This window comes from Ammodytes marinus, assembly GCF_949987685.1.
Source record: "Ammodytes marinus genome assembly, chromosome: 4".
Taxonomy (NCBI): domain Eukaryota; kingdom Metazoa; phylum Chordata; class Actinopteri; order Uranoscopiformes; family Ammodytidae; genus Ammodytes; species Ammodytes marinus.
Genome location: NC_137233.1, coordinates 30,575,622 through 30,593,636, shown reverse-complemented (window position 1 = coordinate 30,593,636; position 18,015 = coordinate 30,575,622). Strand labels below are relative to the sequence as shown.

The window sequence follows — 18,015 nt, the reverse complement described above, 5'->3', positions numbered from 1 at the left end:
CACCCCACCCTTCCCTTTACCATTACATAACTTGCACACACACACACACACACACACACACACACACACACACACACACACACACACACACACACACACACACACACACACACACACACACACACACACACACACACACACACACACACACACACACACACACACACACACACACACACACACACACACTTGTACAGTACAAGTTCATGCACATACGCCCACACTGACTGGACACACCCACATATCACACATTCTCCTCCGCAATACAGTATTCCGCTCTCAAAGTGCCAACTTTATTCTTATGCAATCCCATTCATTTTCCACTCCCTGTGATTTGTACTAATGTCGCAGTGCTCCGCTGGAGGATATCCCAGGTTAGGAGGCACTGCATTCAGTCTTTAGTGTGCAGTCAGGCTCACACACTGCAGTGTTGGCAGGACTAGCATCATGCCAGCAGAGGTACATACATCTTAGTTATGGATCAAGGTTAGCTTAGCTCTAACATTTCATTGAGGTAGCGGTGGGTTTGTTAGATTGGCGGTGGCTGGGAGGAGGTGAATGTTTTGGTTATGTAAGAGTTATTATATTATCATGTGCAGGGAAGGGTTTTCACCTGTAGCATCAGGTTTTTTTTATTTAAACAGCTTGGTTTTTAGGAACTGAGCCGAAGTTTAGTGGATGGAGTGAGTCACTGAAACAAAGACAGAAGCCTGTGTACACAAAGACGGAACACCACAGCAAAGAAGAAAAAAACCACAGCACACTTTCATCGTATGGCTTCTGAAGAAATGTACGCCAGGTTTGCGTCTTGCTGACAACCGGATTGAAAGCGAAAACCTAAAACTTTCATGTCAAACCACGCGGCTGCCTCTTTTGGCGTTTCGATGCAGGTCACGCACACACACACACAAACAGTGAGCAAAAATCTGTGCCCCCGTCTGTGTTTTGACAGCAGTCGAAAAAGCAAGGACGAGAGTGACAAAGATTGACATGTAGAATGACACGTAGCAAGTAACACACGGTGGTCGAGGCGAGGATGGAGTGATAGTTACAGAAGGGGGGGGGGGTGAAGAATAGAGAAAGAAAAAAAGAGAAATGAGGAGAGAAGAGAGAAGAGAGGGATGATGATCATCTCCGGGGGCCCCTGTAGTGGTGTTTGGTAAAAAAAAAACTAAGCCCGTCTGTATCCATGGAGACAAAACCCCTGAGCTGAATGAGACGACAGGAGATGAGCGGGGCGAGGCGGGGGCGGACTAAACACTGAAAAACAAGGTCATGGCGCTTTCCCTTCTCTCCTTCCGTTCCGCCACTTGGCATCGACAAAGGGATGTTATGTAAGAGCTATTTATACCTCGCACTCCCTCTCCCTGTCCCTCTCTGCCCTCCCTCTCTCCTGTTAGTCAGCGCCACATGCAAAAACCAAATGGAACTACAGCTCTGTTCCATCTCTTTTCCTTTCCTCCATCAAATCAGTCCCCAGTGCAAAAGGCTTCGGCAGAACAGAATGCCGTGCTGTTGTAATAGGCCTACGCCAGATGGCCGACGAGTGGAATGTCACAAGTGGCCGTGACACAACCCAATTAACAGCTGTCAGACCTCTCTCTCTCTCATAGCCGTCACATAAAAAGGTGCAAAGGGACATAAATAAGGGGGGGAGCTTGATAAGCCTAGAGCGCACCAAAATGCACTGAAATATGAGAGTTACTGGGAAGTCTATGAAATTGGCTTTGCATGACAGCAGCAGAAGAGTGTGTGCATGCATGATGCTCGAGGTATTCTGCGTGGTTTATTTCTGTTATGTAGGTTATGAGTAAATAGTTAACTCGATGTACGTGTGAACGAGATATCCAAGACCCAACAGGTGCTCAAGCTCGGCACGCCAAATGGAGACGGCGACAAACATCAACTCCCTTTGGGTGCTTTCTTGAAGAGCAGAAAAAAAAGGCAAATTTCTCTCGTGCATGGCAAGTTTTTTTGAAGGGGTGCGCTTGATTTTGCAAATTCAAGGTTTGGAAAGCTACTGGCACTTTTTTTCTTTTTGAACAAAACAAAAGGACAGTTGGCAGATGACTGTGATCAAATACATGGGTCTCTCACACGGAAACAGTCTAAAATAATTAGGGAAAAGATACAGTAACTCAAAGAACACAGAATATGTCACACTATACTGTATGTGGTTCATTCCCCCACACTGTATACAGAGTTGTTTTCCCTTCGTTTCAAGAAGAAAAAAAAAAAAAAAAAAAGTGAGAGGAGCTCCGATTCCTCCTCAATCCCCTCTGTGTTCCAACCCACCTCCCCCCCACAGTTCCCCTTCCCCTTGACTCTCCCTACTGCCCCAGTTCCGGAGGCCCAGCATGGCCCAGTTTGGGCCTGGCAGGAGAGAGCGCGAGGGAGCGGCGGTAGAGACAGATGCTGGAATGTTTTTTGAAGGCTGAGACATTCCTCATTGTTCATTCAGGCCCTTATGTAACGCAGACTGGTCACGTGACGCAGCTCTCTGCAGCAGACGTGGGAAGCCAAGGCATTATCTCTGCCACAGTGGCTCCCTCGCTCTAACCTGATTATGCAAGGCCCCGCGCTTCCACAACAACAGCACACACCGACGGACGGACAGACAGACAGAAAGAAAGATGGCTAGACGGGGGCGGACGGACAGACAGATCAACAGACACAGGAGTAGACACAAAGAAAAACGATCAGAGAAAACACAGAAGGAACACAAAAGGAGTTAGATCAGCGAATCACATTGGAGCAAATAGGGGAAGAGCATTCTTATATACAGTGCATTGCCTGATGCACACATACAGTCTTAAGTTAGATAATGTTAAAAATGTTCTAACATATATTAATGAAGTTGGTAATTGCCAACATCATTACACGCTGGCCTAGTCTTTTGAAACCAAAGGATATGCTAGATGGGGAGGAGGGCTGCCCGCGAAATGTACAGTACATCTGCAGATATACTGGCACACTGACCCACATACTCAAGATCCCCTATGAAAATGAAAACCCACATCTATGACCCAGTGTGTTCTTTTTAACTGATCAAACCCCAGGTAGATCCGTTTTACTGATGAACTTGTGGATAAGCTACACCGCTACATGGCTCACGGCTCATGAAACGAGAACACAGCAGACCAGTTCCACTAAGTGCAATTAGGTTAGGTTAGCGTGTCGTTTTTTTTTTCTTCCCAGATTGTGGATGGTTGACACAAGCACTACTGTATATTCCCTTTCACGTTCCAGTTTTCCACGTGTGTGTGTGTGTGTGTAAGACATTTGATGGTTGAACTGACCTGGATGGTGGTGTTTCCACCTTCCAGCAGTGCAATAGCCAGGAGGATGCTTTCTTGGAAGACTCGGTCACTGGTGGTGTTCATGATGAGGTCAATAACCAGGTCAGAGGCTCCCTCTTTGTCCAGGTGACACTGCACCTCTGCCAGGCTCATCTCCCCACGACTCAGGCCCCCCGGACCCCCTAATCCTGCGAGACAGACACAGTGTAAAGAGGCCAGATCGCCATCACGGTATCAGGTATATGAGGCCCATGACATTAATACATTACAATGTCAATGAAACTTATGTGTCATTTATGGTTTTAAGAGATGCAAATGTACGCATTATTAGTTAGTTATTGGCCAATTTGCAAATGTATGCAACATTTTTAGAAAAATAAAAGACAATTGTTATAATTTAAGTAATCAACTGGCAAAGATTCATGATGACATCTACATGTATTTTTTTTTACCCCATTCACCCGCAGTGAATTACCTTAAATTTTGTATTTATCTAAATATTTTAATAATAATTATTATTTTATATATATACAGTACATGTATCAGTGATTCTTGAGAGCCGGGATAAAAGGCTGTCTTCTATATGTAACTGCTGTTATCTTTAAAACTAAAAATATTTGAAATTGTAGATGTTATTAGGGATTAAGAATAGAATGTCTGGAGCACAATTATCTCCTTAAATTTAATTGTATCATTATTATGTCAAATATATGACACTTGTTATCTCCTCACAACGTCCAAAACAGTGTGTCCTCAGAGAAGGTTTCAATCTTTCATATGCAATTAAACCTATTAAAAATGTACTTCAATGATTAAAAAGAGCTTTTTTCATCAAAAGCAACACTAAATAATCTCTCATATCAATAAAAACAGTTTTTCTACAACACATTCATGTTTTATAAGGATTCTAAGTGGTGGGACCACTTTACTGTAAGTCAACACCGTCAGACATTTCATTATGTAAAATGAAATGAAATCAGGCAAAATAAAGGGCAGCTGTCACTTTGAAGGACCACTTGTCAAATTCTACCTCTGCAGAGTACATTAGTGTCAGATAGGCTCTGATAAGTGTTGTAGTTTTAGAATAATTTACATTCCGAATCTTGAAAGTCCTGTGTCACAACCATGATATGTCAACACCGACTTACAATATTTAAAAAAAAAAAATTTCATGAAGTAGTTCATACTAGCACCTAACATCAACAGAAATTGTTACTAAATAAATTCCATTTGTTATGTTTAAGAAACATTTAATATGTCACCACCGTCAGACAGGAAATCTGACGGTGGTGATAGGCCAATGACGGTAAGAAAAACAAAAGCTGGGAGGTTGTGTCAAAGCTTAGCTCAGTAGCTTAGTATATGTTGGATACATCCATGTAATTTAATTTGCCGAAACATAGGGTTTGTATTTTTTCAACATTGCACCCTGTTTTGTCACACTTCTCAAGAATCACTGATATATTATAACATAGAAGGACAGATTATTTGACCAAAAAGGTCCAAAGTTACTTAGCTCACCAAACTTGAACCTCCTGTGATGCTAACCACAGTTGTGTAACTCATTGTGCACTATACTTTGCCTGCACATTCCCCCCTGAGGCCTTTGCTTCAGGGTACACATATCATATCCAGAGCCAGGCTTAGAAATTCCATATATGACATATGGAATTTCTAAGCCTGGATCTTATTTCTGCAACAGGTGCAAAGGCTGTTTTCACAGGAAGTAGCAACCTGTGTCACCGAGCAACAGCCAAAAGTGGATGACAGGAGAGGATTATACTGTAGTCTGGACGTTTGCCAACATGTTGGTGCACATGGGGGAGACGGTGAACCGGGAGTGCAGTTAATATTACAAGATTGACATATGGCATATGTATCCCATCTGTACAATATACCCAATATGCATACATTATAGGCTCATGTCACACCCAGGTTGCACTTAAAGGTTCAGGAAGCGGAATAGTCAGTTTAGCTAACTTCCTGTCAGTTACTGCAGTTAGCGGTCCCCTCCCTCGTCCCTACGTCACCACATTAATTCACTGTGGTCTTCAAGCAGCGAGTTATCTAGCATCATCTCAGATCCATAAGTGTGATAAAACATGATAAAAACCAGCAAAACAGACAGTGGGAAGGATTTTTACCTGCTCCGCCATTGTAGGCGCATACACATTCACCAGCAGTGAGAAGGGTGCCGGTTTGTAGCGTTCTCTCTTCTGATTGGATACCAGTTTTGGGATCCCAGAAAAGTTTATTTGCTGATTACATGCAGAGTGAGTGACTGAGAGGTCGGCTTTATGAAACGCGCACACTATATAAGTGATCACTGTACAAATAAAGAGCGATTTCACACTTATATTAACATAAATAAATCGCTTACTTCATCTTTAATGTAAAAAAAATACTGCCGCTCCTGCCCCGGCAGCTGTTCTAGTTACTTGGTCAATATGGCAGCGCTGAATTCAAATGTAATGCAGACTCTCAACACATACCATTGGCACCAACATGTCCTTCAAAATCTATTTGCAGATAAATTGTTATATCATAAATAGCTTTCAGTATTTTGACTGCCGATAGTGAGCCAGTGATCATTCTATCAGGGAGTGATAAGAGTTGTTGTGCTCTGCGTGCTCAAAGGGCAGCTCACAGCACAACTCTGGAGCTGATAAGCATAACCTGCTCAGGGCCAGACAGATAGAGGTCTCATCCTTATATAACCTGACTGAGAGGAACCTTGCTCTACTACAGCGCCAAAGGCAGAGAAAACATTTGGGCAGACCAAAAAGAAAAGGGTTTATCTAGACTTTGAACCCTGATAGTATCTGTAGTCGATTCTGGTAGCAAAACAGTGCTTCTCTTTGGCAGAGACCTTTGGTTTTATGATTCACAGACACATCGGCTCAATTACACATGTTGAAATCACTGTTTGCGTGGCCTTTGTGTGGGCGACCAAAACCACACTCATCACTTCCTGCTGCAAAAGAATCAACAACCAGCTTGTGTGTTCAGTGTCAGAGAATGATGAAAAGCAGTCACTGAGTCCCACCTGATTGGGTTTTGTTGGGTCCCACCGGACTGAGGGGGCCATTGCTAAACGACGTCAAGCTGTCCCTCCGCCCGCCACTTCGATGGAAGTTGCCATAGTAACGGTTCACCAGAATCTGTCTGAGGGCCTCGCCCTATGGGAGGACAAGAAATGACATGATGTCAGAGAGGAGATGTTGTATAACAGGGATAACATCAGCATCATCAGTTCTATATTGGGAACTTTACAGTAACACAAAGACACCAGAACACACCCGTTGACCTCCTGGGAGTGACTGAACAGCAAACCATTACAACCACGCCTTGTGATCCATTATTTATAAAGGCTATTTATTACTTGGAGCAACTATAGCCTAAATCAACAATTTGATTCAAATGTGCAATTTAAAGAATTACTACATTTTTATGCAAGGCAAAGTTGCAGTCATTTACCACCCTTAACCCCCCAACAGTGACAATGTGAGGTGTCTGGTTCTCACTTTAGACAGACCTGGGGCCATGCCCTCCCACACTGTGACTCACCCACTGTTGAGCAGACAGCAGCACGACATTGTCATTGTCATGGCAACCGCAGCCCATAGCTACCTGACAGACCTCCCATGGGATAAAGTGAAGGAAATGAAAGGGCCGTACTTTATTGTGTGTGTGTTTGTGCTTTGATTATGCGCAAATCATTTGTCAACTGTGGGTGGTCCTCGACAGCGGCATTATGTAAGCCCTGCAGCCATAGTTATGTTGTGGAGTTGGTGATCAGATCACGTAAGAGGTGTTAAGATCACTATTCTAATTTTTTTAATTTGAAGGATGTTAATCCAGTGTATTGTGTGTAACAGCACAGTGGGATCAGTCGTAGTCTGAAGATGATGCCCTGGTCTCTTTGGGGAATATTGCCATTAAAAAGGGGGTTGAGTAATGAAAATGACATTTTAGACACGTATGTTGACATTACCAGCTCCCTCAAACAGATGCTGTGAATAATATGATGAGGACGGCTTGTTGGGGACATTTAATCAAAAGCGAAACAGATGTTGAGCATACCATAATGTTCTTCTTGTGCTGATCATTATATTATTAATTAACTCATATGGATGTTGTTGTTCTGGAATATCAAAATACATTGCTCTTTGATTGAAACACCTGAGGCTCTGTCAAGTCACTGCATTGCTATAACACCATTAGAGGCACTGAAAGTAATGGGGTTTTCCCCCCTTCATACATTAGTTAGCTGTGACAGAGTGGTTGGGTGCCACGTAAAGCAGTGAACTGAAGAAAACAAACGCAGGGAGGGAAAGATGCATGACTGCTGTGTATAAACTTAAACATTTGAAATAGGTTTTGAGTTGCCAAGCTGCTGTGAGTACTACCTACCCTCTTCTGGTCCTCCAACAGCTTCTCAGGCTGGTTCTGATCCAGCTGCTGGGTGCAGTGAGCAGTGTGTGTGCAATGGTCCAACAGATATAAAGATATATAGGGTTAGTATGCATGCAGCACAGACAAGAGGCAGGTTGTCAGGGTTAATAACCAAATCATGTATACCTATTCATCTGGCCATGCAATGATCTGCCCGGTACGAAGCGCCATGCATTTATTGATATGTTAGAATCCAGGGAAACATTGGCAAGCTGCTACAGCAGGTGTGTATAGAGTGTTGACTATACATAAAAAGTAAAAAAAAAAAAAAAAAAAAAAAAAAAAAACATGCCCAGTGTGATTGTGTAAAGGGCCAACATAAAAAAGTTAGGTTTTTTATATCACCTGATAAGATGATTACTCTCCTCTGGTCAAGGTGAGGACAAGAAGCAAGGTGGTCAAGAAAGAGGAAAAAGCTTAAATGTCTAACTAGTTTTTGTATATAAAGGAAGGAAAATGGGAAAAACCTGAGCTAAAAGCTGCATGAGCATTAAACTGAAATCACACTGGGACAGTGATTTGAAACCAGGGGATGAGTAAACACAAGGTGAGAGGTTCTCACTATGAACCAAATGTAAAGCACTGAGATCTGTTTTTTTTTTCCTGGTTGTTTTTTTCTAATTTCCTTAATGGGGTATTCAGGTCAGACAACCATTTAGCAGTATCAACATTCAGTACAGTATTATAAACAGTGTTCACAGAGGGGAAAAGGAAACTGTTTAAAAGGCAACGCTCCAATTAAAAATTGTTATGTAAAAAGAGACACAAGGAGGGCCAGGCCGATGGGGTTAGGGTTACATAACCACTTCAGTAAGAAACCAGGCCACTAAACCAGTGACACAGAGCAGCTTACAGTGGCCATCTGTCAGCAAATAACACAGAGGGCAAGAGGCAAGTGAAAGACAAAGAAAAAAGGGAGAGGAAAAAAACAAACACACTTGACAGTTGAACTATAGTCTTTTATCTGTCAGTCCAGGTCAAGGGCATACTGTACAGTATTTATAAGATGCATGGGGCCAATACAAGCCTACGGAATAGCCTACGTGCTCCTTGGCATATAGGCCTAGTTTGTATACATTTCTGAACTCTTCTGGAGGACTATGTCACTATTAACCTTTTATGGTGTTTTGATGGCAGTAGTGGAGAATGCTATCTGATTCAGTATGTTGTTCCAAAATCACCCCACGGGTGTTCAACTGAGTAGAGATCTGTTAACTGAAAGCCATACATGAGTCACATCCATTTCATACTTAAAAAGGCATCAATTCATTCATGGAAGCACGTGTACTTATAATTATATATTAATCAGAGGCAAACTGAGACTGTAAGTGCTTGGTTCAGTACGGCTACCAGCTACAGTAGCCTTCTAGAGCATGCGGAAAATTGAGAGGCAAGTGTGAAAGAATAAACTTTTTGCCACATTATATTTTAAATCTACACCATTTAGTTAATCATATGTGCTATAAGCTTCGTGGGGCTATTTGGTTACTATGATGCTCAGTTACTACTACTAAGATTGTCCAAATTTGACAGTACTTTTGAATGATGAGTAAAATTCAATGTTTACGTCTTAGCACTTGTTGACAGTACTGGAGACAGGAATGGGAATGTTAGTGTCAAGGCTCCAAACTCTCTTTTTGACACGCACAACACTTATTTTATATTATCACTCATTTTCTTTATAAGACAATATGGTGGGGCACAGTTCAGCAGCAGGTGAGGGTGTACTACACACTCAGTACTCACACACTGATTCTGGAACATGCCCCCACAAGGCTGAGGACACTGTCACCACATTACACCACAGAGCAATATGCTGATCAGAGTAGATATGTGTGCAGCTAATCGTCCCCCTGGCCTGACCATAGAAACCACAGTCTAACCCCTCACAGCTGCCACATCCGCCCCACACTACACTACAGTGCATTCCACCAAACTGGAAACTCCCCGGGGCAAAACCCTGATAAGTCTCACACCTCTGAGTTCGTCAATAGAGAATATCACACACACAGACACAGAGACACACACAGACACAGACACAGACACAGAGACACACACAGACACAGACACACACACACACACACACACACACACACACACACACACACACACACACACACACACACACACACACACACACACACACACACACACACACACACACACACACACACACACACACACACACACACACGTATACTGAACTCCTCTGGCTTTAGCAGAACTCTGAAAGCCAGAGAGCGACAGACTTAGCTGATAGTCATCTCCCTGACATTTACCAACGGTGTGGTAAGCGCACACACACATGCTGCGGCGGGTCAACATTATCTCTGGCTATCTCTATTTCAAAACAATGCCTTGCTATTTACTTCTGCAAACTAACACTATAAACCTACTTCATGTGATGTGACCCATAAAAAACATGGTTCCTGTTCTACAAGCTCACATTCATGTTCACCGGTTTCATCCGCAAATGCGTGCCAAATGCTACTCTGCTTTACTCAAAGGGCAACAGAGGAGACAAGAGCCAGCATTTCATATCACACCTACACAAACACTCACAGCCAACTTCATTAGGGTTTACACAAAGAAGGTGTGTGTTTGCATCCCTGTGAGGTTGTAAGGTGGAGAGTGGAAGTGGGGAGTATTTGGAGCAGTTGAGAAATTGTGTCACAATGATTTAATGGGTTCAAAAGGGGAAAAAAAGAGGAGGCAAGAAATGGGAAGATTGGCACATGGGAGTGAGAGGGAGCAGGCTTCCCACTCATGTAGCGCTCACATCAGAGCTGCTTTTCATGTGTAGACAGACAGAGCTACAGCATTTGAACAGGTGTGTGTGTGGATCATCTCTCTCTTTCTCACACACACTCGCTCATGCACGTAGACAGCTACTCTCCAACCCCATGATGGCAACCTGCATATTTATCCGCACACACAGGTGTGCTCACAGACACACACGCACACTGTGGGTAAACAGCTCCTCCACACTTTTATTTGCGATTTCTCCTGAAGGTCACACATCAGCGGAAGGGGCTGAGTTCCAGGAAAGAAAAAAAAAAATCCTGGTTCTTATGTAACCTCAGCCCAGAGTTGGCAGGGGCCCAGGAATTGTGCAGCTCTCAGGCAAAGGAAAACTAGGACACAGCCTCACTGACTGCCACAGCCCTTCAAAGGAAACCAACACGTTTTACGCACAAGTGCCGCACGCGCACGGTCACAGCGCCTCCTATTGGCGACTACAGGTGAAACATCCTAGAAAAGGCTGAACGCTGACAATAAAACTATTTGATTAAAAATAAAAGGGAGGGAAATAAGGAAGTGATGCTCTATGGCTTTATTACTCGTCACCTTCCATTATGCAAAAGTAGTTTTTCCTAAAACAGATATGGAGAGAGAGAGAGAGAGAGAGAGAGAGAGAGAGAGAGAGAGAGAGAGAGAGAGAGAGAGAGAGAGATGGCTATAATTTTAAAGAAAAAAAACATATTTCTCATTACAATTAATTTGTGATGTATGTCATTTGGTTATACTATTAGGTATTTCTTCATCCTCCTGCATACAATTATTTTAAAAAGCAGATCAATGCTGTTTGCATGTGTGTAAAACAAAATGTGAAATCATTATTAAACTGGAGCGAATGTTAGAATATGAGGTAAATATAGGCTTTGGCCAAAAGTAGAGCATGCAAATAAAATGTCCAGTGTTAGGAGGACAGAGAGAGAGAAGACGCAAAAGCATCAAGTCGCCCATTGCCCCCCCCCCCCCCCCCCACACACACACACACACACATCTCTCGCCCCAGTTTCTCAGCAATTTCACTTGACCTACAGTACACAGCGCTCTACGGCAGAGAGTGCAGCAGGTGTGTTGACAGAATCAGCCTACCACTATCTGTTGCTGTGTCTAGAGCTACTGTACCTCCCCTGACTGCAAGCCAGCTGCTACAGTACAATCAGGGACAAACTACTTGTGTTACACAGACAAAACAGACAACAGCTCATGAAAAATAAGGGCACAAATAGAAGGAAAAAAAAAACAACCTTAGGCATATCCATCTCATCATCAAAGGCCCTGAGCTGAAAGAAAACAGAGGGTTTGAGGGGTTAGAAAAAAAAACACACACACGAAGGAGGAAGCAATAAAGCATAGGTCAAATATAATGCATGACATGTTAGTTCAGTGAGTTAGGACTGTGGAGTGTTGCTTATCCATTCATAAACTCTATCTCTTTTGTGTGCAGAGAGAATAAGTGCAGTCTCAAACCATGCCTGTCTCTCTTAAACAAGGGACCAGTCCTGCCTTATTGGCTGCAAGGGTGTATAGTATGTGACAGGAAAAAAAAGGTAAAGGTAACTCTTGGCGCTAAGCATAGCAAATATGTGTGTGGTGCAGTCTGTCTGATACTGTTAAATCATATACAGCTAGCTACACCTTCACGGATCCATCATTTATTGACGTACATATGTTTTTTGACTGAATTACTTGATCATTTTGGGGTTTCTGATCTCCAAGATTGAGAACATGTCCGAAAAAACTTGAGCATATGAAACACCTTCAAAATACACTGTATCGACAAAAAAAATGCACAGGCTAAATGAAGCCTAGGCGCTTTAATATATACTTCCTGAGAAATGTATTACTTTCTTTAAGTGAAATCCTACATTTCTTTTTACACCACCTGCCTGAAAATACATTTGGAAAAACCATAACCAGGTGACCAACTTTCAATTGACTGCTTTCTACAACTGCATTTATTCGTAATACACACACATTACAATATACAGTGTACGCACAGTGGTAAGGCCTTCATGTAAGTTTATTCTCCACACTATCTCCGGGCTGGGCAGCTCTTCCTACCTTTTCGCCATAACCGCGATCTTTGGTCATCATCTCTCGTAACGTCTGCAGAACTTTGATGCACAGTCTCTCCTCGTTTTCCTCCAGCAGCTGCTTGGTATGTTTGATCAGCCTGCGAAGAGCACATATACAGTATAAAGTGTGTGTGTGTATATAGTTCATGAATCTTGTACATAATAAAACACACTGCCTTAAAATAAAATAAAAATTGAAGATTTACTTACTTGCATATAAAACCACCGCTCTCACACTTCTTGCGTGAGTCTGTGTTTTCAGGGAAGAGCATCTCGGGCCTATGCAGCACGTCCACTAGAACGGACAGCTCAGCCTGGACCAGTGGTCGCAGACGGTCCTCCAGGGCTGACACAATGTCCTAGAGTACAGAAAAAAAACAGACAAACATATAGGTTCTGGAATGATTTATTACACCGAAGTAGGGCTGAACAATATATATCGAAATATATAAATGATTACCTATTCTCTGTGCCATGCATTCAGGCTCTGCTTGTCAATATACAGTATTTGGCCAATCGGATGTAGCCCCTACTGATTTAATGCCTGCCCCCTTTGTGGTCGCTATTTGTCCTGAGGTAATACAGTGTATGGATGTGAAAAAATATAACTCTTTGATTACATGTTAGCCAGCTGGGATTTATATGAAGACCAGATTGCCAACATTGTGAAGGGCCACCAAGCTCAACAACTAGGTCAAATGACAGTGATCTGCTTTGTTACACCTGGCGTAGGGGTAATAATATGCATAGGCTACTCACTGACTGGGGTCTATTTTGGCAGTGAAGAGCAAAAAGACATTAAACCCTGTACATTTACATATACTGTATTTGTTTAAAGGTCCCATATTATACCATTTTCTGACAATTTGATATGGTCTAAGTCTTGGACCATATCTTATTGTATATTCAAAATTCAAAAAGCGCATTAGGGAAGGAATGCTTTTTTTGTAATTTTTTGCTGAAAAAATATAACTTTTAGATCATCCATTGTAGCATGCCTGTGTGTGTGTCTCTTTAAATGCGAGGGTTATTGTCATCGCAACATTCAACAATGTTGTTGTTGCACATTGTTTTTCCAGACATTGTGCAGCCCTACACTTCCATAATCCCAAACAGGCAGAAACACTGTACCTGCAGCCTCTCGATGATGTTCCTGTAGTCCCGTGAAGCCGTCACCACAGAGTCTCTGCGCGCGGCGTTGCGAGCCGAGAGCCTCCAGCTCATGGCTGTCTTCTGGACAATGTTGTTGGATTTTACAAACAGGTTGCTCACCTGGTTGTCCAGGTCTACAGGTATGGCTATTGCTCTGCCTTTAGCTGTTGACGCAGACAGACAGACAGACAGGCAGACAGACAGACAGACAGACAGACAGACAGACAACACATACACACACACACACACACACACACACACACACACACACACACACACAAGATAGTGTGAATACAAATTTAAAAACACTGTTGTCCATAATGGACTGATTTAAGGAAGACATTGGGGAGGATCTTGATCTTACCGACATCTGAGAGCACCTTGATACAGCTCTCTACACAGCCCTTCTGGACTGGGGTTAACCAGGTGCAATGGTAGACTCTGAACACTGCCTGTAACAGCTGCACAAAGACGGGCTGCCTGGTCTGAGAAACAGATACAAGAATAAAGAGCAAAGAGGCTTTAGATTGTTATATTTAAGTGGACTAACTTTAACTTTGCTGGTCTTGAAAGGGAGAGAGATGTCTTTTGACAACAGATATCATGTCATCGACCGCACCAACAATCTGGACCATAGATTGATCTTTTTATCCATCACACACACAGACACACAAACAGACACACACACACAAGCTAATGTGACAGCTCCTCGATACAGAACAGCATGAGGACTCAGTGGTGTTTTTTTATTTTTCCCTGAGCAGACATTTGCCCAAAACGTAGCCCACAGGATAATCACTTTCAATAATCACTTATACTGTAAAGAAACAACAATTAAAGAATTTTCTCTCACACCCAACACTGTGTTTTCCCGGCAGAATTAAATGACAACAAATACCTTGAACATATTCCACAACAGAGAGGCCTGCAGCGGAGGACACAAGCAGTGAGGAAGTACAACATGCACTTAAAACAGCGAAGATGCCACACACACACACACACACACACACACACACACACACACACACACACACACACACACACACACACACACACACACACACACACACACACACACACACACACACACACACACACACACACACACACACACACACACACACACACACACACACACACACACACACACACACACACACACACACACACACACAAACACACACAAACACACAAACTTCTTCACGTCACTGCCCGTTTATTAGTATGTCAGTCTGTTTAGAAATAAAACATGTTCAAATATAGTAGTGTACATACCTGTAGGCTGGTGCTCTGGTCAGAGAAAGGTGAGCTGAAGAAAGTTGTCACAATGCCCATGACTGTTTCCGTCACATAGCGCTCCAGAATGATGTCAGCATGCTTACGATCGCTTGTATTGTTGCACACCTGTTAAACAACAAAACATTACAAAAATTGCTTGTATTTTAACAATGTCCCTTTCCCAAAAGTGAAGTACAAAAAATAAAAATAAAAAATCCAGGTTGACATAGAGCTGTCCATTGTTTCTTACTCTGCAAATGTCAACCAGGAAGTTCTCAAAGAGCTTCCACATGTGGTTGGAGGTGTAGATCTCCTTCATTTCCACCTCCGTGTCCACATAGCAGTGGTTCAGGAAGTTGATGTAGGCAATCTTCACCTGAAAGGTTAGGATGACACACAATATTGAGAGCAAATTGACCATATTGTTAAATAAATAAATAAATAAATCTCATCTTTTCAGTCGGCATAATTGGATTGATTTAATACACGTTAATGGGAGATATCAAATAATTATGCTTCTGTGAATGTGGTCCTATCAAATTAAAAGCATGACATCGTGGACTGCTATGTTAGCCTCCATCTTTTTTTTTTTGAGAATCCTGTCTAGATTATTGCTCCACAAGCGGTTCACTGTCCTTCACGTAGCTGTCAAATCCTTCCGCTATGGCTGAGTCCGAGGCCCCCCCAGCCCCCTTCTCACCTCCGGGATGCAGTCCTCGTGTGTGACCACCCGCACGATGTCATCCAGAGGTAAGAGGGAGTTACACTTGATCTCTGTGTAGACGTTCTTGCCCTCGGTGCAGACGGCCAGCAGCTCCACCAGGTGTATGTGGTACATCAGAGGGCTGTTCTCATCCATACGGTCCCGCTCCGATCGCATCATCTGCACCAGTGTCTGGAAGGAGGCGCGGTCATTGTAGAAGACCAGAACGTCTTCGCCAGCATTCACCAGCTGCAGGAAGAAAAAATAAATAAAATACACACACCATTACTTTTCTATGGACATATGGAGACTGTAGCATATAGCTTAAGCATTAGAATGGGTGGTAACTATAGGCGTCACCTCTGCCATGACAATATCTTGGCACTTTTTGATGAACTTGTTCTCGGCTTTGACGATGGTCTGGAGGAACTTGAGGTACTGGACGTTGCGGCCGTGCGTCTCGATGCAGTGGACAAAGTGCTGCACCACGCGCTCGTTGATCTCACTGCACAGCTGGAAGTTGTTCATGAATATGTGCTGCATGGTGATAGCTTCCAAAATCTGAACCGGAGGAGGGGAGGGGGGAAAAAAGAGGAGAAACCGGAACAGAACCATGTTGTTTTCAAGTCAAAATCAAGATATTTTAATAACAAAATCAGTGGGTATATACAGCCAGGACTGCTCACCCCTGGGTTGAGGAAAAGATTGATGTGCTTGTGCAGCAGGGCTTGGTTTTGCTGATTTCCCGCACAGAAGTTCTGCAGGAACTGGTGGGCCAGCTTCATGATATCCTGCATGCGCAAATCTTCTCCCTGGAAGGGGGAAACAATGGCTGATGTGAAGGTTTGTCCACTCTTTCACAGGAAAAAAAACCCCAGAGGAACGACTATATTCCCCGAGAGCTACTGATACCTTCTCATAGGGGATCTGAAGGAGCTCCAGGACCACAGCGTGAGCCCCCATGTTCCTCAGGAGCCTCTGCTGCTGTTTCCTGCTCTTCCTACCCGACAGACCTTCTTGAACACACAGCCTGCTGAGCCGCAGCAGGATCTGATGGAGGATGGAGAGAGAAAGAAAAAGAGACGAAAAAAAAGTTTCTAGGGATATACAGCGACATTTGCAACATTGGAAGATAAGAGCTTGTTAACCATACATCAAAGTAAGATAGTTACCTCTTTAACCACTCTGTAGTTGTAGCTGCTGGTGCTCTCTGCTTTCTTTGGTTTGTCTGTGCCCCCTGAATCCCCCTACAGAGTGCACCAAAGAAAACTGATCAGGAAAAAACGCCATACTCTTGTAATGATGACTCACTGTTGACTTGCTTTTCAGTATCTGTGGGTGATTCTTTTGATGGAACAATAGACTAGACCTTTTTATGCTCCGACTCAGCGGAGAGCCCCTCTCCTGCGTCCATGCCCTCGTCCGGGCCCTGCCTCTTGTACACCCACAGCTCAGACTTCTCTACGATGGAGCGCAGCTGGTCCAGGTCAGACTTGATTTGCTTGTAATTTTCCACATCTTGGCTGGTGACCAGCAACTGGACCTGTGATGAGAGCAAGTTACAATATCAATATAAAGTACAGAGCCAAATGGAATGGCCAGGTTATGCTGTTCCCAAATTCACATGTTTCTGTAGACGTATTTGTGTATCTATCAATCAATCAATCAATCAATCAATCAATCAATCAATCAATCAATCAATCAATCAATCAATCAATCAAGTTAATTTAATTATAATAAATGTATAGATAAATGATATACATTTATAAAGCACAATTCATACAACAAACATAGCCTCAATGTGCCCCAAAGAAGATAAGCAGATCAACATAGATATTAATATACGTATACGTATATATATTTTGATGTATTCGGTTTGTAGATGTGTATGAGTTGCTATGATACCTGCTTGAAAGCCTGCAGGACCTCCTGCCGTTGGCTGAAGTGCCTGAAGAGCAGGTTTAGGGCTCTGGACACTAGAGGAGGATAGTCATGCATCGTTAGGTGGAGAAGCACCCTCAAAAAGGTACGGCCCCCATGATCATCCAGGTCCAATGGGGTGTTCTCTTCACTACACACACACGTGCACAAAGGAACACATGTCTCAAATTAAAAACAACCACCTCTTTCTTATGTCTAGCGATCCTGTCCTTTGTTGAAACTGGGATTTACCTTCCACCGAATATCCCCTCTGCCTGCTCTTCAATGTGCTCAAAATCCAAAGCCCCTGGAAATTAAAAAGGAAGGTTTGTAGCCAACC

At 43.1% G+C, this 18,015-nt stretch overlaps 1 protein-coding gene across 1 annotated transcript in view; it reads right to left on the bottom strand.

The window, feature by feature from the left end:
* LOC307249570 (inositol 1,4,5-trisphosphate-gated calcium channel ITPR1-like) overlaps nt 1–18,015 on the bottom strand; it is an 82,452-nt gene that overhangs the window by 30,212 nt on the left and 34,225 nt on the right. Inside the window, exons 25-42 of the mRNA XM_080026365.1 lie at nt 17,928–17,982; nt 17,661–17,826; nt 17,125–17,298; nt 16,928–17,002; nt 16,668–16,805; nt 16,442–16,567; nt 16,116–16,316; nt 15,753–16,004; nt 15,303–15,428; nt 15,050–15,178; nt 14,139–14,259; nt 13,754–13,938; nt 12,833–12,981; nt 12,609–12,720; nt 11,792–11,827; nt 7,713–7,757; nt 6,346–6,478; nt 3,300–3,487 (exon numbers count right to left, since the gene is read on the bottom strand). Of these exons, the coding sequence (XP_079882491.1) occupies nt 3,300–3,487; nt 6,346–6,478; nt 7,713–7,757; nt 11,792–11,827; nt 12,609–12,720; nt 12,833–12,981; nt 13,754–13,938; nt 14,139–14,259; nt 15,050–15,178; nt 15,303–15,428; nt 15,753–16,004; nt 16,116–16,316; nt 16,442–16,567; nt 16,668–16,805; nt 16,928–17,002; nt 17,125–17,298; nt 17,661–17,826; nt 17,928–17,982 (2,411 nt within the window). The remainder of the gene's footprint in view (nt 1–3,299; nt 3,488–6,345; nt 6,479–7,712; nt 7,758–11,791; nt 11,828–12,608; nt 12,721–12,832; nt 12,982–13,753; nt 13,939–14,138; nt 14,260–15,049; nt 15,179–15,302; nt 15,429–15,752; nt 16,005–16,115; nt 16,317–16,441; nt 16,568–16,667; nt 16,806–16,927; nt 17,003–17,124; nt 17,299–17,660; nt 17,827–17,927; nt 17,983–18,015) is intronic.